Consider the following 26469-nt stretch of genomic DNA (forward strand, 5'->3'; position numbering starts at 1 on the left):
TACCAGTCAGTTCATTGCTTAATAATATACAGTTACATGCTAATCCATATATATATCATTTATATTTCAAACACATAGGTCTCTCTATATTAGTTTTTAAAATTTACAAAAGCTAAATGAAGTTGTGCAAGAAATCCAGAAGAGGTGCTAGGTACTTATCAGCACCGGATGGTATACTTCAAGCTTAAAAAATACAAATAACTAGCCCTGCTTGCAAGTTTGCTATATATATTTATTCATATTTATTTGGAAGAAAAACAATGGATTTGTTGTGAGAGAGTCATCCTGCCAATGAGATAAAGCCAAAAAACCTGAAATAATGGTGTCATGACACAAGCACAACATACAAAATGAATAATTTGTCATACATACAGTCCAGACACAGATATATATCTTTTTTGTGGCTAGGGGAAAAAAAAAAATAAATTTAGCATAATGTTTATTTTAGTTCAGTGCTGAGAAACGGAACAATTGCCAAAATTGGCAATGGTAAGGAGAGGGGAGGAATGAAACAGCAGTATGAACTTAAGTTAAAGGTAGGTACCTAAACCCATATATTAGATGCCCAAACACAAACAACCTGAGGAGCTTGAGAGGGGGGTCCTAATAGACCGCATTATCTTCAAGAGAAAAAGCAAGTGTTGAGACTGAAAATCAGCTCTCTGACTCAAATATGAATGAAGAACCTTTTCTTCAGGCATTCATGATTGTAAATCTTTTGCCTGAATACCTTTCATATTAACAGCCACATGCCTTTCAGACTGCATGTCATTAAGTTGCATATGCCTTAGGCTTGCCAGTTGTTTTCACTCAAGCTCTACATAAAGAAAAATGATTTGATAAATTAGTGGGATACAATATGGAGTCAGCACTGTACCTTCTTGTTAGATCAGGTGAAGTGCCACCCAATGTCAGCACAAAAGCACCAATCCTCCTATAAAGATACAGACATCTCTCAGCAACTTTCTCTATGCTAACCTAAAACCCATGTCAAGCTACAACATTCTCCATGCTGCTAAATAAAAGTAGAATTACACAGCTGTTCAGAAAGACACAGGCTTAACTATATACTGAATATCTATCTTAAAGTCAGCCTCAGGAAAAAAAGCAAAGTTGACTGGGGCCTGTGAAACAAGTGGACCTGATTGTTGCCCCCATCCTTTTTTGTTCTCCAAGCATTGCCATACAATCCCTTCCAAGTCAAGCTGTCATTTTGCTCTGCTCACCACTGGTCCTGGGAAGACTGCTGATATGGAATACTCTGCCATGGTAATAAATATTTAACAGAGAGACCCAGAGTTTTATAAACCATCTTTGTACATCAGCAATACTTTCACAACAACCTCCTAAAGGCAGCCCTGTGCTCCCACAGTCATTGCAGAACCTCTATGCCCTGCGGAGAGTGGAACAAGCTAGATGTGGTCTTAACATTGAGTAATTCAGCAGTCTTTTCTGTGGAACCAGCAAAATCATTTGTGTAGAGGTCAATGTGCAACCCCAGCATACCTGCTTTTGCAGAGGTCCACACAGAATATATTTCAAATTTCTCCATTAAAAAAAAATATAGGTATTTCTAGAGATTAGAATTGTATAAAAATATGTTCATAATTAATAAAAATATCTAAATAAAAATAAAAGTGATGCAGACTAAATTCATGTGAAAGTTCTCTATCTTGGGTTTCATTTCATGTACAGCCTCTGGATGTTTTAACTGGGAAACATACTAAGCAAGGAGTAATCAGATTTACATGGTCATCAGCCATTATAAACTCAGCTTTTAAAAACAAGAGATTACCTCCTGAAGTGCTAATGTTTTAACATGGACAGGACAGGGTCTCAGCTGTATTCTTGATGATCAGAGACACTCACAACCTAACTAGATTTAAAAAAAAATGGCAGTTCTTTTCCTTGGAACAGTTTTAGAAAAGAATTTTTAGTAAGTACTAGATGACACATGGAATAGCAAGTAGTTCCTTTGTCCAATTCTACCTTAACATGATGTGAACTTTGTGTTAGCATTTCCCATAACACAGAGTCTCTACAAGGGCATATACAGAAGACAAACCATTGTATGTTTATTTTGTAACACCAACCAAAATTGAGGGTACCAATCCAAGACTTTCAAGAATGTGCACAAAGTTAGTATTTTAACCATTGCATCACAGCTCATACTACAACTTTAATCATCTCTTTCCCTCTGCATTTATATTTGTATTATATATATTTATACTAATGAATATCTTTCAAAAATATAATTGAACTCGTTCCATACGCATTCTTTTCATGACAGCATTTGGAAGTTAAACAGGTACTTAGGACAACTACAACTCACTCATACATTTTAGATGCCTCAGGGACAGATGAGGTCTTTTTCTACTCCCCCCCTTTCTCCACCTTTCCAGCAAAATACTCAGAGCTGAGACAACTTCTGACTACACAGTCAGGAGCACGTCTCCAGGTTTGGACTCCCTTCAACAATCTGCTACAGCTGGCATAGTGATCTCAATTACCAATTCATGAAATCCTGTGAGGTTGGTGGCCTGTTTGTTTTGGGGTTCTTTTTTTTATTCTGCTCCCAGAAGACTGCTGAATGCAGATATTAGACACGTCATTAACCAGTTACATTCACCGCCCTCAACACAGTCACTTGCAACTAATTCCTTAAGAGCTTTGTTGAGCATGTAACAAGGGGCCAACACAGCCTATTGTACAAGATGCCATTGCCTGCTTATCAGACATCTGACTCCTCTATGATACAGGGAACCTTCTAAATGGAGCTTGTATCAGCTGCTCTCCTGAAGGCAATAGCAGATGCTGGCATTGCATTCTCGTTCCAACTAGTTTTTCCACAATGATCGCTGTCACGTAGATCCTTTTGCTTGTTGTCAGAAAAATGAAGCTTATGTATCAGCAGCTTGCAGCATCTGCCTATGTAAGATCGGCAATCCTAGGATCTGCAGTTCTTTTAAATGGTTGTAAAAGCTGGTTACAATGTTCACACCCAAAAGGCAAAGGCTATTTTATCAACAGAGCAGACTGTTTGGTGCTCCACAAGTGTTTTAAAAAAACTGTGAGTTAGAAAATATGGGGTAATCCTTTTGTTATTTTTTTTTCATTAAATGATTCTAGTAATAGTCTTCATAGTTTTTAGGGTTCAGGCAATAAAGAATGGCACCCCCAAATGAAAATATAGTTGCACCCCAAGCCAGGCCATAGCCCCAGTTGAACTCATGGTATATTTTCAAGCTGACTGTTTCGATGAACTTGATTGGGTAAAGGACTAAGCTGCACACCTGAAGAACAACTGAAAGAGAAAAAAAAATAAATGTCAGAAGAAGCCTTCTTTCGTTTCCATAAAATAAGGAAAACATCACATAACTGAAACTCGTATTTTAAATGCTCTTGGTGCATGTTAAGCTCGTAAGCACTGCTCTGTTTGGGAAAAAAATATCACCTTCATTTCATTCACAAAGAACACAGCAGTTTCAACATTCCCTCTTTGATGAACACGTTATTGGTATGGTGTTAACGATGACCTGTCAGGTATCCACAAAATAAACAGTGAAATCAATCTTTCCCCAATTCTTTTCTGTCTCTTCTTAGTGTTTTAGCTTGCAGTCATTATTCCTTCCATAACAGAACTAAGATCATTTGTTCTATAGCTATAAGTAAGTCAAAATGAGAATCAAGAATAAACGACTATTGAGAAATATAGCTCAGAATGAAATAATTTACTTAGCCTAGAAATAATTGATTGTAGCAGGCAATACATATTATACATATTTATGCTCAGTAGACTTACTGAATTACATATTTCATATGCATTACTGTGTACTGTAATCAGAATTAATGCTATTGTTAGAACACCAAGGAATCTAAAAAGTTTGATTAGTCAGGAGACTTCCTACTGGCAAAACATTTCCTTGTATAGCGAACTTGGAAGTGCTTCTTCTTAGAAGTGCTTTGTGAGGAAAAAAAAAAAGAAAAAAGCTAATAAAACAGATCAAATGCAAAGCAGTAAAAAGCTTAAAAATAATTATTTCTACAGCACTGTCTCTGAGAGTGCCAGATCTCACGCAGCCTGATCCACACATCTGCACTGGAATTCAGGAAACCTGTTAAATGCTCTGCTACCAAAAAAAACCCAAGAAACAACTCACAAACAAACAAAAAACCCCCAACCAACACTCAAACCCACCCCCATGCAGTTATCTGCAAAGGAAAATACACAGATGAATCCCCCAAATTTTCACAAGGTTTCAGTTTCATCAGCACACATTCCCTTTCAAAATCAGGCACACTCAACAGAAAATTGGGACAACAGTTTCTATGGTAAGCAGGGGAAAATTATACTTGGAGACAAGAACAAGTCACATGATATAGCAATTCCCCAGGCCCCTAATTCTGCTTCCCACAAGACTAAACATCACAGGAACATACAAAACATCCTTTTCACCCCTCAAATACACAATATGGCCTTATGACAATGCTTCCCTCCAACATGTAACACTAGCAATTTTTCAAGACTCCAGCCCGTGACTTCGTCTTCCAAACTATTCCGGCCCACCGATTACAAGCAGGCTGGGCACATCCACGCAGTTAAGCACGTGCATAAGCATTTGCAAGCCTGAGAGAGATACACTCTGATGAAAGTTCAATGGTATACAGTGTAACGCCATAATAGCTACCTTTTTTTAAAAAACATTGGCAAGGTCATTCTGTACACTTAATTAGGCATTGTAAGAAGAACAAACACTGTTTAGAGAATTGTTTCAAAGCCAGTGCCAACACAAAAGGCCAGCGGGTAACAGAGAGGAAGACTACTCTGGACTACAGAAGTCCTTCTGAAATCACACTGAGAAAATACAGGAAAACGAAGTAACGTTAATTTTATTCTCCTCCTGCTTGAATATTACACACACTCAAAATCTGTCATTGCCATTTAGTTCCCACACGTACACTTTAGTGTTGTCAGACTGGCACCTTTCATTAGCCCTGAAGACTAATGCTTACCTATCCTCTGGACAGGACTGGTATAGGGAGATGATTTCCAACGTTCATTACACCTTTTGCCATAACACTATAAAACATTCATTGGGAACTCCCCCCTGCCCTTAGCCTACAGCCTAGTCTTGGGTCTCTTACCTGAGACTGACAATCTGAATAATGGTAATGGAATTTTTGATGTGGATACAAACATCCACAGGATTTTTTTAATCCTGAAGTTATTGAAGTGTGATTCTGTGTTATTCCATTTCAATATATTTTTTTTTATCCCAGCTTACAATACACTGTGCAACACTGGAAAGATTTTGACAGGTTATAACTAGAGGAAGCACCCACTCACATGAAAAGATTATGTATTCCATTTTTGCATAAAGAGATCATTATACTTCAAACCACCCGAACATATGTTCAGCTTTCAGACACATCTTTAGGACCATTCAAAGTCAAAAAGGATATCCTAAGATGAATAGAAACCAACAGGTTTTTCAGTGGCTTCCTTAACATGTAGCATCTCTGCTGAGTAAATACAGAAACTGCTCTCTGTGTGTGTGTCTGTGTCAAGGGAGAACCAAGGAAGCTCTCCACCTTCCCTCAATCTAAAATATGAAGTATGCTTAATTTTAATCTACAGATTGGACTTGTGGCAACAAAAAACAAAAAAGTGATTATTTTGTAATAGAAAAGTTGCCAAAGCAGCAACACCCACGACAGGTATTTTAGACATTTTTATAGTGAGGGTTCTTGCTTTTGTGCTACTGCCCAGCTACACTATTGTAAAACTCGAAGTGCTGGCAGCAACTGGCCAGTGGAGACAACCATGCTGCATAACACTTTTATCGCTCTGCACTATTTTTGCCTCCTGTCACAGTTTCTCCCTTTAGAATGAGTGGGAAGAAAACTGCGTAGGCTAGAAACAAGTTAGTGAAGTTATGAAAAATGACCAGTATGGCCCCAAAAGACGTTACAAACAATGCTCGTAACTACTGATCTGTTTCTGATGAACTTAAAGACACTCTACGTTATGTTGACCTGCTTATGGGAAGTGTGCCAAATACGTTTCTTCAGAAGCACTAGTCTTTTCACATAGAAAAAAGGCTGAAATCTTAAAAAAAATCCACTTCAAAATGCTATTCGAAAAACACCAGTCATCTCAAACCAGACTATTTCCTTCAAGCTTATACCAATTTTCATGACTAGCACTATGATGATTACAAGACAATCGCACAGGAACAGAAATACTAGTTTCATTCCATTTGCACTAAATGCATGTAATTATATATACTTACCATATTAAACACCCAGAAATCATAACAAATGCTTTAAAACTAGCAAAATTTAATTTCAGTCATCTTGGGTTTTTTTCTTCAAATGTTTGACTAAAACAGTTTTGCTGCCAAAAAGAAACTTATGCTGTGCCCTTTCTAACTGGTCTATATTTGTGAAAATGGTGGTGCTCCTAATAAGTTCTGCCAAGTATTTCTGCTCCCTATACAATCCCTCCTGTTCATTCACATGGGTAAAGCACTTCATTAATAACCAATGAGTGTTGCAGTTTCAAAGATAAACACACATGCAACTGCTCTCTAAGAAGTTGTTTGTATTTAATACAACCTGTGCAATTAATTGGGAAACAGCATGAAGAGAAAGGGGGTCTGTGTTGACTTTTAAAATACTGCTAGCTCAAGCACAGGCCACTCCACTACACAGATGACCAGGCATTTCAGCAGGAGGCAACAAAAAGCTTCTCAATGAATGTGTACATACACACAAGCAGAAAACAAGGATAGACGATGACAGGAGTATAAAAATACTGTTTTGATACTTAGATACAAACTCAGGAAGGCTGAAGCCCATCTGGAGCTCACATTAAGCTAGGAAATGGCAAAAAGGGTAATAAGGAAGAATTTCCACAGGTGCATTAGTTACAAAATGAAGTTCAGCAAACATATTCATACAATGATAGACAGGAAAGCCAGTCTAGCAACAGATAATGCATTGCGACGCCTTCTCCAAGACCTCTAAGTGAAAGTGACAAGGTTTGGGAAGGTGTCAGCAGATCAGCAGTGAAATAACTACATAGGAGTAGCATCCGTATCGATGGGAACAGATGGGATCAACCCAAGCATGATGAAAGAGTTGGCTAACGTCATCATGAGCCCTCTATCATCTGTGAAAAATCACAGTGATCAGGAAATATGCAGATGACTGGGAAAAGGTTAATGTTGAGACCATCTTTGCAAAGGCTAGAAGTGAAAAATTCATAGAATTATAAGATGGTTAGCCTCAACTCAATCCCTGGAGTCATTATGGTGTACATCATCTTGGAGTCTACCTCCAAGCAGATGCAGAACAAAGTGGCCATCACAAGTGAACATGGCTTCACCAACCAAAGGACAATGGTCCAGAGGGTTGCCAAGATAATCAGAATCCTGCAGCACACTATTCTTGTGAAGATGATGAGAGAGCTAGGTTTATTTAGACTCATGAAGTGGCAGCTAAGGAGTAATTTCAAACCAGCCTACAGTTATCTGAAAATGTAGCTGCAACAATGATAGGAAAAAACTCAATCAAACAACACTCTTTGTAGTGACCAAAGACAATGGCACCTGAAATAATGGCAACCCAAGATAATGGCAACGGACACAAATCTGAGTTTCAGACATTCAGGATGGACATTAAGAAACACATCATAAGGTGGGTAACATGGCAGTACGACAACATGCTTGGAGAAATTGTGGAATCTTCATCCTTGGAGCTCTTCCAGACTGGTCCTGACAAAGCTGCAGCTGATTGACCCAGTGTTAGTGACTGTCCTGTCTCAACAAGAGGGCTGGCCCTCATGACCTACAAATTCTCCTTCTTGTCAATATTTCTTTGATGCTATGACACTTTTTGCCACCCTGTAACAACTTGTACTACAGTCTGACTTTTTTCAGACCATTCCATCAATTTTTCAGAATCAAATTCTGTCCCCTATCTGCTTTTTTTTTCTACTTACATTGTAAAATTTGACAAGTAGACTTTTATTCTATCTTCCACATCACTATCAAAACAGAACTCTGGAAGCAATCCAGCCAGACTGCTCTAACTCTCTGTCAGAAGAAAAAGATACATCCTCTAAACATTCTCCAAATATTAATTGTTGTCATTTTTTAACTCTCTCACCTACAATACTTTCACTTAGCCACTGCTTCCCTAGCTTACATGCAAAAACATCCTGTGAAATGTCTCAAAAGCTTACTAACTTCAACAGGTTATTCTTATAAACATTGTTAAAACTCTTAAAATATAGACCCAAAAGGCAAACAACAAAAAAATCTTTTCAATACCTTTTTTTGTTTGCTTTTATGGACTTTTTGTTTGCTTTTATGGACTTTCAACAACTAAACTTTCCCTGTAAATTAAGACTTGGTTGGCACTCTGTTATTTGATAACTGTATCATGAGGCTCGTCACTGGCAAGTTTATGAACTTGTACTTCGCAGATGCAGCTTTCAGGGCCAGTTTGGTTCATAACCACCAAGATACTTCAGCAAGTACATAAGCTAGTGACCTCTACCAGATCAAAAAAGCTGGGAAGAGCTGTATCAGGTGGCTCCACTCAAGAGTGTCCCGCAACTGCCTCGGTATGCTCCGTATTTTTTCATTAGCTGAGTTATTCCTGTTCCTCTCTCCATTACACAGAGCTGACAGTGTGTATTTTAAACACATTCATGTCTGTTGATCTCTTGCTAGCTTATTCTCAGTACCTAGGTTGAATTTCTTTTTTGTCCCTTTGCTTTCTCATCTCTTTTACTCCAGTCAATCTTTTTCCTCACCTACAGAGTCGCTAACTGAAACCTGAAGCTGAGACGAAAAAAGAAAAAAGTTAAAAGAATCAAAGCTAGAAGAAAAAATGCCTGGAGCCAACTGTTTGCATTCTGAAGTGCCTAGAAAATACTTTTACATTTTGTCCCTTCTCCCACACAGTGATGTTTTCTACCTGACATCCAGAAAGACCATTAAATGTCTCTGGGCAATTCATCCCATGTCCTTCTTCCAGAGGCAGCTGGCAGACTCCTAACCAGATTCATACAGAACACTTGGTCTTGTAAGCAGACCCACAGGTCAGGACAGGGTATATCCTCAAAGATCTTCTGTGAAATCCAGATGAAGGTTTGAATCCATGGAGAGTTGCATAAGGCACAAAGTCTACTGTGCTGCAATCTTAACCCTCCTCTCTTCAGTAGGGGACTATCTTCATGATTCTTTGAAGATATATCAGTCCATATTCACATCTAAATATAGCTGACATCAAAGATAAAATCTGTAGGAAATGACAGCAACAATTTCAGCGTCAAATCCCAAAAGGATTCTCCTCACATCTGCCAGATAACAAAGTAGAATGGAACGGTCTGTCTTGGCCTCATCATTTCTCTTCTTATATGCTTCAGGTCATAGCTATTTAAAATATGTATGCACACAACACATGCACACAGGCAAAGGAAAGAGGTGAACACCACTCATAAGCTAAAGCAGCAATGAATTTTCCTTTATGATGCAAGTAAGCATTAATCCCCTCTACCCCCAACCTTTTGTAGTAAAGACTAGAACTAATTTTGTGTAGAGGAGAAGAGATTAATCTTTAACATAAACAGTGGGATCTGGGGAATTTTTTATTTAGGGAAAGTTTTATCTTTTTTTTTTCTTTTTTTTAGTACAAACTTAACCATATACTAAATGAGCAACATGGCAAGAGAGGCAGTGTATAGCTGAATAATTGCTAAATTATTATACAGTGTTATGAGAAATTAATTCAAAAGCCAAACAAAAAACCACTAGAGAAATTCAACAGTCCCACTCCCTTCAAAGTTAACTGGCCAACATGCTTTGTAATCTCAGAATTAATACTAAATTTTAAAATAATGGCACTAGTTCCTTTATTCCTTCCACCAAGCAAGAAAAGTGACACATAAAACAAAAAGATACTATTTCCACTCAGGAAATCTGATCCTAGGTTGCATTCTTTTACTAAAAGCAAATGAAATATAACTTATCAATATCTCTAGAGCAAATAAAAGCGCATGTTGAAGCACTGTGGCTCAATCAAGGTAATGTTATCAGCAGGGGGCAGCAGGAGCCTTCCTCGAAGCTTCGTTTCATTCCTGAATACCCTTCAAAATCTGCTCTCTTATCTTTCCGTATTTTTGCAAGTGGCTTTTTATAATACATCCCAAAGACTAGGTTCTGTCATCTTCTTCATTATGGGCTAACAGAATGGGCTTAAGCTCCTGGCTCCAATGCAGATATGAGTGACAGGATGAAGGCAAATTATGCTTGGAGAATCTCGGGAGAAAGAAACATCCATGCTGACCAAGCCCCAAAACACCAGCATGTATAAAAGGAGATGATTTGATATTGTAATTACACCTCACTGAAACAGTCTTACAGACAGTTCAGATTTATAGGTCTCCCTTAAGAATTTGTGATAGTTTATATAAACTGTTCCATTTTCATGTTTTTTAAAATGAATCAGGGACTACACTATGACAGCTTGTTAAATTAATAACTAAGTAAGCAAGCTGACACATTGAAATTAATTCCTTGTTGCACAGGGGCATATATAAACACCTTGCAACATAATCCTATTTATTTTCACACATAGGGCTTCAAGAGCTCACATCTGGGAATTAATTTTCCCATTTTAAAATTATAAAAGGAAGAACATTAAAATAATAGAAATGGTTTTGTGTGAAGAATAAAAATGGGGCCACCAAGAAACGCAAAGTCACAGATTAAAAATGGTACTTTGAGATTTATCCTTTACACCCCCTGCTGCACATGCTTCACAAAGTAATAAATATAACACAAATAAATAATTTCTTATGAACTAATAATAGTGCAACTGCAAAAATGATTAATGCTGTGCAGAACTGGTATCCTGAAAAACCTCACTGGAGTTAACAAAAATAAACCAAATGCCTCTGAATTTGTATGCAGAACAAGGCCATGTCTTCCTTCATCAAAGTGAAGCTGCTCTCATCACGTTGCCGGTAATCTGCTTACCTGCAGCAAAGAGCATGACTGCAACTGGTCTGTAGAACCGCCTCCGAGATCCCACGCAGATAGAGATCAACCCAACCAGGAAAGCTATGAGAATAATGGAAGCACCACCCAGCAACAAAGCAAGAGTAGCTATCTGCCAGTCTAGGGGGAAAAAAACAGAGAGAGGAAAACAATAATAATGCAGTTTCAGTAAAACAAGTCCATAGGTCAGACAGAAACAGCAGAATATGAGGAACACAAAAGGCTGCATCAAGGCTCAAGTAAACAAACAACTGTGCTTCAGATTTCTTTTCTCCTAATTAGTGAAACACCTTTATACAATAGATGCAACTCAGGAGCAGAATGCTGCAACCTCCCACACTTTTTCTAAGGCTTTTGTCCAATTTAGAATGAGAAATTCAGGCCGGATCACAATTAGCTAGCCCCCAGTCTGCAGTAACCTTCTCACATAAGACAGTGAAAGTCAAACCTCTACTTGAGCTTATTAGGATGACATAGGAAGGCTCATCATGCACACTTGGCACTTGGGAAGCCACATAATATGACTAACAAGACTAAGGTGTAGGAAGAAGATGTTAAAGGAATAAAAAAACCCTCCATACAAAAAAAAAGGGGATGGGGGGAGGGGTTAACAAACATTAGATGTAGTGAGTTAAATCTGAAGTCCATTTTAAAACATCAGTTACCCTTAAGTGTCAGTTTTTCTTTTCTTTCACCAAAATCAGCTACCGGACTTGGCCCAGTGTATTTTCTAATTATTTTGATACATAATGAATGCAGTTATAAACAACATCCTTGCAGTCTTACATCACATAAATGAAAAATCCATTTGCAAGCTGATGATCTAATTCAAGAACTTCTGTAGGATTTTAGAAAGGCATGGGCTTTGTGCTGCCTCTCTCTGCTGAAGGCTAAGATCTTTTCTCCCTCCAATAACAGTCATCAAGAAAAACAATCAGATCACTCCCATTTATTAGTACAAGGAAGATGATCTAAAGTCTGCTTTTGGGAAAAGGACCTATGGATACAATGCATCTCTCATTACTTTGAACATACTAGCACTCACACAATATTCAGAATCAAATGTCCAACGCATGACACAGTTCCAAGAAGAGATTAATTACTTCCAAAATAAATTTAGAGATATTGAGGTTATTAAAAGAATGATAAAAATCCACATCCTCTTTCGGAACAGAGCAAAAGTCAGTGTTTTAAAAACAGTACATCCAGTTTCAAGCAGGGTCTAATCTGCTGAAGATACCAACAGTGCAGCTGTCAGGCTTGGGAATGGAAGGCTGGCAGTTATTATCACCAAAGAGCCTTCATATATTATATGAAAAAGGATGAAGGAGATTAAAGAAGAAAGTGAACAGAAAAGCTATAAAAGCATTGCTCAAAAAAAAAAAAAAAAGTTATTTTAAAGGTGGCTTTGTGCAGGTACACATTTATTTTCATTCTTTTTAGACATCCAGACATTGTTTACTAATAGTTATAAAAGTACTCAACCATCCAAGCTATTTTACTCCCAAAATCCAAGGCTGGGAACAATCTCTTGTTCTTCTACCATCAGCAATGTAACCTCTAACATCAGTCTGCTGTGTCCCCTAACTGCTTTAACTATTATTGAGATAAAAATGTGATTTTAGTTATGGACAGGAGGGTTATGAAAAGTGGTTTTTAATGCTGACATGATCCTTCAGAAACAACAAGTGGTTAGTGCACTGATGACTTAGAAAGTATTCTTGCAATATCTGAGTGCATTACAGATATAAAATGCAGAAATAAATGAACAGAATGGACTGCTATGGAACAGTACAAAAGGCATCCTTGAACTAGCAAATTACACAGATACAAAGACTAGACTCATAAATCCATATTGCCTCAAAAGTTAAAAGCCGTACCAAATTGATGAATTAAAATGCTAGGCAGGAAAACTCAGAAACTAAGATTTTTGGAAGCGGAAGCCATTATAAATAACGAAATATTAAATGTTATCTTCACATTGATCAGACGCCAAAGTCTAATACAAACAGAAGGTGTGCAACACTGGAATAGCAGCTAAAAGGAAAAAAGCTGAGCATCCTACCACCTTCCAAAACCACACTGGCAAGACCACCAAAAAATGAAAATAACTAAGGTAAAAATGATATAAGCATGAGGTTAGAATATAGTTTTGCTTTCAGGACACACATCTATGGATTTTGGAAAAGTTAAAAAATAAACAAACTACTTCACTATAGTACTGATGTGGGAGGGAAAAGGACAAATGACTGTTGGGAGACACCTACACTCCGAACTAAAAAAGAACCGACTTAAACAAAATTTATTTCTTGAGTAAGAGAACCTACTCAGTGATGTTGACAGTAGGACAAAACCAAGGCTCCTAATGTTCCTCACTACTAGCTGAGGATCAGGTACTGAATGCTGTGTTCTGAGCTGCAGTGTCTGGAACTGCCTCTCTGTTTTGGCTCCAGCCTCCATTTGCAGGAGCATACAATACTACCAGCCTCTGCCTTGCGCTGCAGCCAAGAGGAATTCTGGTTAAGGAATATCACGAAGGTAAGATGCTAGTGCACAAAGCATACTGGACTGAATTTTCCCTTATTGCCTACCATGGAAACTATATGTATAAGTCTCCTTGTCATCTTAGAAAAACCTTAACTTCCAGTTCTGAAAGTCATTTGATCTGGTGACAAAATAAAGCTTATGTTGGACTAAGGAAGCAGTATCTTCTGCATGAGCCTTCTACTTTTACAGCAATTACTTTTTGAGGAAAAACTCCAGGCCACTAGACTTTATATGAAAGAAAGGAAACATCAAAAGACAACTGTATCAACAACCCTGAAAAGAAAAACACTGTAAGTTAGATACCTACCTAGCAGCCTTCCAGTATCTGAAGAGGGGGTATAGGGAAGCTGGAGAGGGACTATTCATTAGGGACCATAGTAACAGGACAAGAGGTAAAGGGTTAAAACTTAAACAGGGGAAGTTTAGATTGGATATAAGAAATTCTTTACTGTGAGGGTGGTGAGGCACTGGAATGGGTTGCCCAGGGAAGTTGTGAATTCTCCATCCCTGGTGGTGTTCAAGGCCAGGCTGGACAGAGCCTTGGGTGACATGGTTTAGTGTGAGGTGTCCCTGCCCATGGCAGGCGGGTTGGAACTTGATGATCTTAAGGCCCTTTCCAACCCTAACTATTCTATGATTCTAACAATATAACCACACAGAGGAAGTGCAGTTTTCTACAATAAAAATCTGTAATGTTCCTCAGACTACCCAGGAATGATTTATAACTCACAGCATCAAACCTGGTACAGTAGATTGCTCTGTTACATTATGTTACTGGTACACAGAACATAAACATCATAAACCTTTACAGTATCCAAAATATGCTTGCACCATTTCTAGGCATGCACCAATCTTGCAAATAAGATACTATACTCAGTTCAGGAGGCTCAGCAGTTTGGTGAGACTGCTTGTTCTCACAGAGATAGAAACATGCATAAGCATGAGCAAAACAGGACCTCACAGACAAGAATTATTAGTTTCTTGGATTCAAAACACAATTTGGGTACACTTTAGGGATGCATGTCAGTACTTTTCACTGTACATCACTACAGTTTATTTACATTACACATCCACTTAAAAAAAACGCTAAAAATTAACACTTCTGTGTAAGAACTCCCACAATACAAAGTTTTAGATTTTAAAAATCACTGTCATTTCAATCATGCGCAAATTAAGTTGCTATGTTGATTTATAGAGTAGAGTCAACAGAAAGCGCAACTTTTTTTCAGTGTTGTCATTTCAGCAATATGTTAAGAATTACACTGATGATGCCACCTATCCCATCCAAACAACTCAAATGAACGCATTTTTGACAATTGTTAAGCAACTTGAGATAGATTTCTTAAGAAAAGCCTCACTTATTGTATACTATTTCTAGGTCTGAGAATCCAAACATGTTTTTGTACCACACAAGAAGCATCACCATGTCTATAACCATGGGAAATACATACTGCTATTCTGACAGTGATGATAGTGTCATTGTGAAAAACTGCCTGTTAGTTTAGGGATGTGAATTCCAACATTTGGAAATGAGTATAAACATGAACCTAAGTACTTAACACATTTTCAAAACATATATGGTGTAAAATTTATTAGAATTACCATCTCTGGTTAAAAAAGGAGACCGACAAACTATGATGATATTGTTTCTTTTCAGTCAATTTCTCACAGATAAGTCAGTGCCTTTTTGTAAGGACAGCTTGGTCTAATTACTCTTTGGAAAGTCTGCCTGTTTCTTAATGATACGGAAGCACAGGGTTAATTGCACATTGAAATGTGTGACCCTCTTCCCTTCTTCCCCCCAGATGAAATGACCTAAGGCTTTAAGCTGTATATTCATTTTTAATTAAGACCAGCTCTATCTGCTCTGTTTCTCAGGCAAAATAATACTTCTGTACTAGGATAAAATCAGGAAAAGCCGTAACAGAAGGAGAAAACATCCCAAAGTTCTGAACTGTTTAATAACTATTTATTTTTTAACACAAGAAAGAGTAATGCAAAAGGCTAGCACTGTCACAGATTTCATGCTTTCAGTGAGTTCCCCCAAAATTACGTATTTCATATATGTGGTACTCTACAGTAAAAGAAATAATGGACATTAAAACATAGTGGGGAGTATGTGAAACATTTCTGTATAGGGCTCTTTCAGATAATGCAAGTGAACTGAATTAATCTCTTGGGAAACTATCAAGTATTCCTTTCTTTCATAAAATGATTCTCCACCAAGTCCTCTCCTCGTAGAGGCTGAAGTAAGAAAATGCAAGCAGCTGTCACATGACGAAGGCAATGACTGAGCTGCTTCTAGCACAAAACAAAACCTTGGTAAGAAACAAACCACAACACACTCTTAGTTAAGTTTTTCTGATTCATTGCAAAGCTTTCACTTATCATGTACCTGCCCTCAGCCAATAAATATTCTTAGAAATTATAGCATTTAAATTCAAGAATAATGAATTTGAAAGAACATGTCAAGTACAGCATAGAAAGTTGAGGCACCCACGCATAAGAAATTAAATATAACCCACTGAATGTCATAACAATCAACTAAGATAAATAAGATAGCTTGAGATACTCCTAATTGCTTCATATTCAAAACTATTACTAAGTTTATAAACACCCATCAACTTAGTCATCAAATAGTCAACAAAAGTTTAGAAAGTGTAGCGATTACATAAAACCACAAAAGTAGAATCTAGTTTCTGAAAGCGCATTTGTCATACAATCAGTAAGTTGTCCCCTTTCTTCAGCATGATCAGATGCACAGACTTCTGTGGAAAACTAAGCTCCACTGAACTCAGTGGATATACTGAGGTAAAGTGAGTACTGCAGTGGCCATTACGTTCTCATATACAGCTACTCCATGGAAAAGTCAGACCTTTGGAACCTCACTTGAGCCAAAATGATGAGTTTTAAGGAGCTGCTCAGATGGATTCTGCTCTGGACACAGGAGATATAGGCTAAGGCTGTGAAGCCCAGTGACCCTAAGTTAGTCAGTGCATACTCCTCCACTCGTGTACAGCCAGCATCACAAGAGCCTTTGAGAGTCCGTAGCATGTGCTTCTGCACACTGCAGCAAGAAGCGCTTTCTGGCAGAATCCATATCAAACATCCAGTAAGTTGCTCTAGCCAGTGAGCCCTTATACAAAAATAACACTAAATATTGCCTGCACGTTGTCAGTTTGAATAGTATGCTTATTACCACTAGCTGCTGCACAGACATACATTTTTGGATGGAGAATAGGATTTTTCTAAAGTGGATCCTCAAGTCATTCAGACACTTAAAAAGTGCTGCCAGAGCTGTGGGAACCAGCCAGCTGTGGCTGAATGCATAATTTCCTTAAGACAAAACTCAAACACTCTACCCCAAAGCATTCTTCTGAGAGCCATGAATTTGAACACACAAAATAACTACATGAGGTCACAGATAGGTTAAAAAGAAGCTGTTAATGCAAGAGACAAAACTATTTTCTGCTTCTTCACCAGATTTATGTACTGAGCTAGTCCCTAAGAAATCAGCCTGCATCCGCGAACAGCAGCACATGGGACAAAGCCCTTGATAACCCAGGTCTTGAACAAAGCAAGTGGGCTTAAGAGCAAGGCTGTTTCATAGCTCAAATTCACCAGAATTTTGACAACTCCCAGACAGAAATTTGAGCACTTTATGCTGGGTACCAAAATCCCTAATTCCCTGCTGTGGATTATTCAGAGGCTCCAGATAAGGCGTCAGTCACTTTCCATTTACTGTACAAGACACTTTGCAGGATGATTTAGTGAGTCTTACAACGCATGGACAGTCATTTAGAGCCAGTCAAAGAAAAGGAGAACAAGCACAGAGACGTGTCCAAGAAACAGCTAACAGGTGCAAACCCAGGTATACCCCTTGTGTTCCCAAGATGCAGAATGCTAATGACCACAGCTGACTAATGAAGGAGGAAAGGCACACAGCTCCTCCTCAGAAGCAACATACTGGGGCTAGAGGACTTGGCTCAGAAACTGCAAGGTCTTTGCTTCCCAGCTCCAGATTCAAACCTCTGCTCCCATTTCCCAGAATAATTTCTTAACTGCTAGGATAGACTGAAACTGCTCTCCTTTTCCACCTACTAGACTCAAGGTGGAAAAACAGAGGCATGACATCTATGAGATCTGTGAAAAAATAGGTACATGGGAATCAAAATCTGAGTCTTGAAGCACCCCTTACCTAACTGGTCGCTTCTAACTTCATGGGGCTGTTTATGCACTGACACACAAAAAAGCTGAGCACTACTGTAAATCAGTCCAAACTCAGGGCTCCCTCACCTTTGTGGGAAAAAGCCTTTACCAGTCAGCTATAGAGTCCCTCTTGCTTGGGTTCCTCCTATGGCTTTCCTCTTCTCCTGGAGGAAGAAAACCTCCACCAGAGGAGAAGAGGCTGGATCTGTTCCAGTGAAGGTAACACCCTGCTGGCAGGATGCTCTGGGCAGCAAGTGCTCTACTACCTAACCTCCTCAGCCTGGGAAGGAGGTGCTTGCTAAGTCAGGGGAATAACTAGGCAGTCTCTGCTCACCTTTCAATAGCAAGAGGACCTCCCCTGCTTTCCACCTAAAGATGCCACTGAGCATGCAGGACATAGCTTTGTTCCCAGAGAAGTTAACAGCACACAAAGCAGAAATGCTCTCAGTTTCTCAGTGTGGTCTCTACAGCAGCTCTGCAAAAAAACTAGGCATCACCTGCTTGATGTCTCTTTTATAGCTGCCATGTTCATCAGACTATGTGTGGCCCTGAGACTGCTGGACTCCAACTTCCTGTGTGCTTTGACACTGCAGCAAGTTTTATCTCCCGTCTATACATAAGATCAGACTGAACAAAAGCAATAAAAATATGGTAAGCAACTCTGCTATTGTGCAAAGGAGATGGATTTTGCAAGACAACAGTCTAATGCCTGGGGGAGTGTTACAGATGTATGAGCAAATTGAAACATAGCAGGTGCTTACTCATCTGCCCACTGACACGCATCTCTCCTGAAGATTAAAGCTTACATGCCTTATTTATACAAAATATATACACTTGGAGGGAAAAGGGGGCGTGTTGTACACCCATTCTTCGAGCCATGACCTGCCTTTATTTCTAAAATCATGGAGTAAAGTCCTTTAAATGCAATTCATCCTCAAATAAAGAGTTAATTGGTACCATTATATAAATCTTTATTATTTAAAAGCAGCATGCCTTGCACATCATTTTGCCAACAAAGGACTTCAAGACAAGCACAGTATTACAGAGAACCATGTAATCTATAATTCATTCACAGAATAGTACAGCATGTACTCAGGCATTTCTTCCATTGGATACACAGCATTCTTCTGAGATTAGTTCACTACTATGCCATTTTAATTACTGGATATTCATTCATTCAATTAAAAAAAAGTGCACACATCTACAACTCCAAGAACCTCACAAAAACCTGGAAATCTCAAAATTATGTCATTAGGAAAGACGTGTGGGAGATGCGTCATACCAGCTTTTCAAGAAAAGCTCACCTTTTTTGACCTCTTCTATATATATTACTACATTTTAGTAATCTGAAGGAAGAAGTATACTTCAGGTTGGAGCAGGAATGCAATTATTTCCTACAGTTACTGATGCTCTTCAAGGAAATTGGCAATCTTTTGCAATTTTCATACCTCATACCATTGTTCCTTGCAAAAAATAATTAGCATTTAAAATAGCACCAGGAGTACTTCCCATCAAAACTATGGCCTTTATATTACAGAATTGGAACAAGCAAAACCACATGAAGCAATTGAAGCAATACAGCTGTATAGACTTTATCCTGTCTCCTGCTTTCTACCTTGAATCTTATGTGGTCATCTTTGGCCACATATCAGTAGCAGAGACAAGGTTACTCTCTACGTGATTCTAAATATAAAATCTCATCAAATATTTAAACCACTATATTATTGCTAACAGAAGGAACATCTTTTAACTTACTGGTGCAAAACTTCTTTATATAATAAACAAGACTTAAAGCAACAGGATACGTTACTGATTTTAAAATTGCTACGAACACAGCAGTAACAATAACCCATTAAAGCTTGAAGTCTTTTTTTCTGTTGTTTGTTTTTATGGGGTTAGGTTTGATTTTTTTTTACAGGAGTATTATCACTGATAAAGTGTGGTGCTCTTGACCTGACCAAATAAACACATACAAACTTCATGTATTACACTCAAATGTGCTGTAACCATGTCTCTTAGCTAATTGGAGAACAGTGGATGAAATGGTAGCCTCCATCACACTGCAAAGTCCAGACTACTAAACAGGACTTTCAGATCCGCAGCTTCCACAGCGCTTGGGAAGTCTGAGGCTAAAATAACTGCTCCATTTGTAAAAGAGGGAGCACATCTAAACACATTCTATCTAGGGCTACTGTGAGGGGTAGTCAACAAATTCAAGGCATTCTGAACACACTGAAGGAATCAGGTAGACATTGGGCATAAACAGAGTATCAGTCATCACAGAATCACAAAGTAATTTAGGTTGGGAAGAACCTCCAGAGGTCATTCTAGTCCAGTTCCCCACGAAAAGCCAGGCCAGTCTCCAAGTCACACTCAACTTCAAAGTTAGATCGGCATGCTAAGGGTCTTAGATACCGAGTTTGAAGTCATATGGCTTGTGATTTTACATCCACCTTCAGATGAAGCATTGGGGATGATTACTAAAGAGAGTAATATGCAAAATGACAGACTACAGCTTTCAAAACCAGAAGGAATGTTTTATTAATTTCTCCTTACATTGCATGAACTACTTTCTTCAGACTTAGTAAAATTACGTTCTTATTTTATAGCGAACTATCAGGCTTGCTGAGCTTTTTACAAATATGTGTCAACATCAACGCTGAGCAATGGTCCAGATTTTCTAATGAGGAAGCTGCTTCTGAGCTAGCAATTTCCCCTTGGAACAACCTAAATTCAAAACAAGCAGACACCCATCCAAGACTACTGAGCCATGTCAATTCACATATCTGCATCTAATGTATAATTAAGGTAAACCCCTTCGAGTACTACTGAATGAACAGCCTCTGATGCCCCCTTTTTTTTTTTTTAAGAACAAATTCTAACACAATTATACATGTAAAACCAGACACAAGTTGTTCTACTGCACTATGTTTTAAGTTCAGCTCAGTGGTTTGCTCACCACTAAGGTTTAAACATGTCCAGACACCCTGCTGCATGTATTTCCTTAAGAATGTTTTGTTTTTCAAACATTGATGGACAGTTCTTAGAGAGTATAATAATCTTAAAAAAAACCCTGAATGTTCCATAAACAGATATACAGGTTGTAAGTAGCAAAGTCACATATCCCCATCCAGCAGAACGAATACAGCTAATTGGAAAGAAAACTATTCAAACTTATGTAAGTTATTTTCACAATAAACTGAAATGCTGCAAAGGAGCCATTATTTTCTATGAACAGCGAATATGTGTACTGAAGACAAAATACACAATATTTGCCTATAAATCAATTTCTATGGAATAATTTATGTCTTTCACATCATATTTGTGTATCTTTGATTATGTGGCTATAACATTATGTGAACTATAATGGCTGCAGTCTATTGCACAAATTCAAATTTACTGTAATTAATTCTGCAGGAAGATGACAACTGTGTGCACAGGTACAGATGCACCAGACAGTTGTACATAAGATGCACTTAATTTTAGGCAGATGTTGTGATAGAAATAAATATTCATATGTAATTCTTAACTCTTAATAAATCTGTAAGTGAACCATCACAAATTAGACATACTCCACTTCAAATAAGGTAAAAAAAAAAAAAATTTTCTTCAAAGGCACCAAAGGAACACTCCAAACCCTGTAAGTTTCAGTTTTTTCAGCTCCTTCTTATGTTGCTATTAGTGAGAATTTTTTAATTTCATCAAGGGAAGAGAGACAAGGGATATGCAAGAATACCTTTCTGAAATTACAGGAAAGAATTGAACAGATGACTTACCTACACCCTAAAGACTCAAAAATAACAAAAGCAAATTAAGATGAAATATTTTATAATATCCAGATTTCTAAAAAAATGACTATTTTACGGACTTGAACCATCACTACTATGAAGCACTTGCACAACTTTACCAGTAGTGGGTTTGATTGCAAGCTATAGAAAAGGCTCTCAAAACAGTGTACGAATGAATGAATGAATGAATGCACACACACATACTCCAAGCTCTAGCAACACTCAAGGAAAAACAAGGTATTATTTCCTGCTATAGCAGCCAATGTAATCATGGTCTGTACAGCTCCTTCTCTTCATCACAACATTGCCCTTTAGATAGCAGTCAGGGGTCCTAAATCTAATTACAATAAAAGTTTTTAATTAAACCTTGAACATGCTTTAAACAGCTTCTAGTGTGAGCTTGCCCTTGATGGTGCCACTTGAGGTGCTCTCCTTCAAGGGATGATGAAGTAAATCTCTTTAAAACCAAGGGTGAAGATGCCTTTTTTCTGTGTACTATTGCTTTTCACAGCTATCTAGCTACAAAGCTCTTTGCACCAGTATCAAGCTAAAGAGCTTTCCCTGTGGGAGCTCTCCACTACCTCCAAAATATACTGCTTGCTAGATTCTCAATGTAGGAGGAAAGTGCACTTAAAATATTAAGGCAAGCACCTTAATCAAAAGATGAGCACAGTCCAACTTGGTGAATTTACTGGGAGCCCTCCTACTGACTTTAATGGAAATTTTAACACACTAGCAGAAGGCAAAGCGAGAACAGTACAGTTTCTCATATTCCAGGTCTCTTCAGAGTGCAGCACTGTGTGCCAAACATAAGGATAGTGAAAGGTTTATTCCAGTCACCTCAAATAAAACAATGATTCGCTTCTTCCCCAGTAGCTTGTGAAACCTGGCCTGATCAGACTGGAAAGTATCTGAGGAAAATGAGTAAAGCTCATACAAGGAACTTGAATAAAACTGGACAGGCAGGAATTTTTGCACAGGACAGAAGAAGCACCAGGACAGAACACATTTTCAACGCATGACATGTAACAAAACTACATTTCATTCCTATCCATCCTCACCCATTCATCTTCCACCTTCCCATAAAAGCCAGGTGACCAATAAAGCAACAAAAGAGGTTAGTGTCCTTTTATGCTGTTGCATAAACTGTACCACTGTCTTAATGTCCTACTTGTGTATGTGTGTGTGTGTGTGTATATGCATGTGTGGCAGGCAGATGGATTGATGGGGGAACCCAATAAAGTGTGTGCAAAACTGGGAAGGGGGGCAGGATTTGAAGCAGGTTCTCATTCAAGCCATCTGAAAAGTCTTTCTGCAATCAAGGGGATACTATTTCAGGAGACACGGAGAAGGGACAAAGGATTTACGTTGCTAAGGAGACGTAGAAGCTGACATTCCTACATAAATTTCCATTTATACTGGGGAAGGAAAAGAAAGCTCTCTGAAGTTTGTGTAGATACCCTGGTAACTGATTGAAAATGACATTTCTTTACAATTTCTTTTGGTATTATGTGATTTGGAACAAAAACCCAAACAAATTCAAACCCTCAAACATTACTCCACACAACGACAGGAGCAAAAAAAAAAAAAAAAAAAAAAGAGCACAGCAGCAAAGGAACCTGTGCAATTCCTACTCAAGCAGAGATCAGTTATTTCCCAGAACCTACACAAAGATTTCAGAGAAGCGAGGAAAAAGGAAACCATCTAGAATACACAGTTTTCTTGCCCCCCCCCCCAACATCTTGTCCCTGTATGATGTACCCACCGGAGAGCACAGTGATCCAAATGGATGAGTTAGCAACGCGAGTGTGCGTTTAGGGAGGACACGGATGGGGATGAAAAGGGGAAGGGGGTGGAGAGGAAGAGGCTGGCTTCATTTGCCTTTGTTTCTATTGGGACTGTAAAGTTACTATCGGGCATAAAGTAAATAAAACAACCCATGTAAACCAAACCAATCATGGCACTACAAAACAATTTACTGAAAAATATTCAACAGGCAGCTTGTTTATATCATTCACAACCCGTTTTTTAAGTACGCCGAGCAACAGTGAAATGACATTTAAAAAGGAAAAAAAAAAAAAAAGGACAGAATAATCGATGACCAAAAACCTAGAAAGCTTAAGAACAAATGAGCAATACGAAATCAAAACGGGTAGTGCGCCAAACAGGCAAAGGAGTATGAAAGGCGAGGGAAAGATCAGTACCTGCTAGAAAAGTCATACACACAAGCACCACCCAGGGGGATGTAGGGAGCCAGACTCCAGGCGTGCTCGCTCTGGACAAAATAACAATCGGGTTTGCCTTAGGAAGCCCCAACTTTCTAAGATTAGTGATTTCGGGGTATCGGGAATTATAAAATACTTGAGTTCCCTTCTCATACAGCTTCTCACTGTATGGGTACAACTACAACACGGAAAGACAATCGTAACTAGCGCAAACTCGAGTTCTTTCCTGGAAACGGTCAAAGGGCAGACGCGGCACCAGCCACCCTTGCAGGTTACAGCATCCAGCCTCACGCCTCCCCTGCACCCTGGCCATCCCGCGGGCGGAGGGACGAGCCGAGGACGGAGCCCCGGTTCCCCCGCTCCCGCCGTTCACAAGGACTGCCACCGCCCGCGCCCCAACCTGCGTGCAGGGAGGTGTGGAATAGGGGCCGCGCAGCCCGAAGCGGGGAGGGGGGGAAGCACCGGGACCGGGAGTAAGATCGGAATGGACGAAGCAGGTCGGGATGGAGAAGGCTGCAGAGGTCGGGAGGACAAAGGTGCCAGGGACCTTCCCCGGCGTCTGCCAGCGCAGGGAGCAGGGCGGGGAGCAGGGGCGGCAGCGGACGAGGCGGGAAGTCTGGAGGAGTAGGGCTCCGGGCACTGCTCTGGTCCAGTGGAGGGTGTAAGGGAGCGACCAGGCTGGCCCCGTTAAGGGGCTGGGACCCAATCCCGGAGGGCACAAGGGTGAAGGACATGGCTCGGGGTATGCTGGAGGGGCCGCCGGGCACGGAGGGGGATGGGGGGGTGGGGTATCGGCCTCAGTGCTCGGGGTGTAGACCAGGAGGAGACGGAGGTAGAGAAAGAAAGGGCGGACGCAGGGACGGGGCAGGAGATGGGATGCGCGGTCGTGATGCCGCCGGAGGGGAGTGGAGCTCGGGGATGCCGGGGCAGAGCCGGGGCAGCCGTATCTCACCGCTGTGCAGCGTCGACTCGCAGAGCCAGCTGTCCAAGTTGCCGGGCTTGCGGCAGGACTCCCAGAGGGACAGGTAGTATTGGTGATCCGCCGTCACCCAGGCGGGGCTCAGCACGGCTCCCAGGTCCAGGCACAGCGCCAGGAAGATGCACACTAGCCCAACGAGCTTCAGCGGGGTCAGCACCGAGACGCGCACCTCCTCCATGCCGCTGCCGGACGAAGCCATAGGGCCCGTAGGGAAGACGGAGGAGGAGGAGAAAGAGGACGCGCTGCCGGCAGCCCCGAGGGAAACAGGAGCGAAAGCCCAGCTCCGCGCCGAAGGGGCGGGAGGAGAGAAGAGCAGCGAAACCAGCGCTGACTAACGGCGAGCACAAGCTTTCGCAGGCAGCGGGTAGCGTCGTTCCCTCCCTCCCTCCTTCGCCGCGCTGCCTCCTCGGTGTATCAGGTGCAGAGCTCCCCCTAGCCCCTCTGGCGCCGCCCGGTCCAGCCCGGCCCGGCCCGACGCGCTCCTCCCCGTGCCCGCCCCTATCGGGCGGTGACGGTGGCGGGGCCCGGCCCGAGCTCCGCCGGGAAAGGGTGGGAGGTGCCGCGCCGGCCGCGGGGGTCGGGAGCGGGGTCGAGGAGCGGGGTTCGGGAGCGGAGTAGGGGATAGAAGCGGTGTTGGGAGGGAGTCCGCGTCCGCTCCGCAGGGGCAAAGTTTGGGGAACTTGCTGCCCCGCCCCGCCGCCCCCGAGCGGCAGTCCCCGGTCGCACCGTGGGGATCGGGGCACCCCGGTCTTCCCGGTGGATCTGGGATCGCGCGGGTGGCCGGGCGTCACGAGTGGAAGCGGAGGGTGTCCCGCAGGGCCGTGCCGTACCGGGGAGGGCAGCGGAGGCCGAACAATCCGGTTCCCACCCGCTGCCGTCGTAACGCGGCGTTACTGGGAGAAAAGAGAAACCGATAGAAACGGAAGGCCGCCTCGGATGCAGGATTAGCGGTGCCTGACCTTGATGCCTTTTCTGAAGTGACCTTTAAATCACAAGTTGTTACTGGGAGGTTTAATAAATAATTCACCGTTTCACTGTTGGTGCGCTGGACAGGCTTGCAGTTCCCGCTTCCTTCTCCTGTCAGTGGCGCTTCTGCTCTGATCCCGAAATAAAGATCCCAAAATAATAACTACTTTGCCTGAGTTTCATTTAATTTCTGTTTGTTTTGCTTAACTGGCATTATGGTGCTGAGAATGTCAAGGGTAAACGTTTTGGTTAGTCATTAAACACGGGTAGTAGTATGATTTGCTGTTTTAAAGTAGGTCTTCATAAGATAGAAACACAAACACAAAGGTAGAGTATAATGTCCATTAAGGCTTTTTAAAAAGGAAGAGGAAGATTCAGCCCACAGATTTTAAAGCGAATGCTTCTTTCATTTGAGAGAAAAATATGGGATGAGAAAAATCAAGCTGGGAAACCCATAATTTAGGGAGGAAACAGAAAAAAAAAAATAATCCCTTCCAGAAGTGCTAATTATTCTATTGCTACTAATATTACTTAGTTTCTCCATCCTTCCCTTCCCCAAAGAGTCAGCTTTCTTTCTAAGATCATCATCTTACTGTAGGAGTGTTCTCATTAATTGCAAAAGGCACAGGATTAAATTCTAAATTTACACAACTTTGTTCTAAGTTGCTTTTCACTCTGCTCAT

At 40.4% G+C, this 26469-nt stretch overlaps 1 protein-coding gene across 1 annotated transcript; it reads right to left on the bottom strand.

The window, feature by feature from the left end:
* Positions 1-1887: 1887 nt before the first annotated feature.
* On the bottom strand, positions 1888-25328 carry TMEM47 (transmembrane protein 47). Its single transcript, XM_061352260.1, has 3 exons — positions 24794-25328; positions 11052-11192; positions 1888-3304 (listed from the first exon to the last, which is right to left on the bottom strand). Exons 1-3 carry the CDS (start codon positions 25017-25019, stop codon positions 3126-3128), a joined length of 546 nt encoding a protein of 181 aa, XP_061208244.1. The 5' UTR covers positions 25020-25328; the 3' UTR covers positions 1888-3125.
* Positions 25329-26469: the final 1141 nt, after the last annotated feature.

This window comes from Neopsephotus bourkii, unplaced genomic scaffold (assembly GCF_033783945.1).
Source record: "Neopsephotus bourkii isolate Nb327-2 ecotype Australia unplaced genomic scaffold, CSIRO-AGI_Nbou_v1 NB_653, whole genome shotgun sequence".
In the NCBI taxonomy this organism is placed as follows: Eukaryota; Metazoa; Chordata; class Aves; order Psittaciformes; family Psittacidae; genus Neopsephotus; species Neopsephotus bourkii.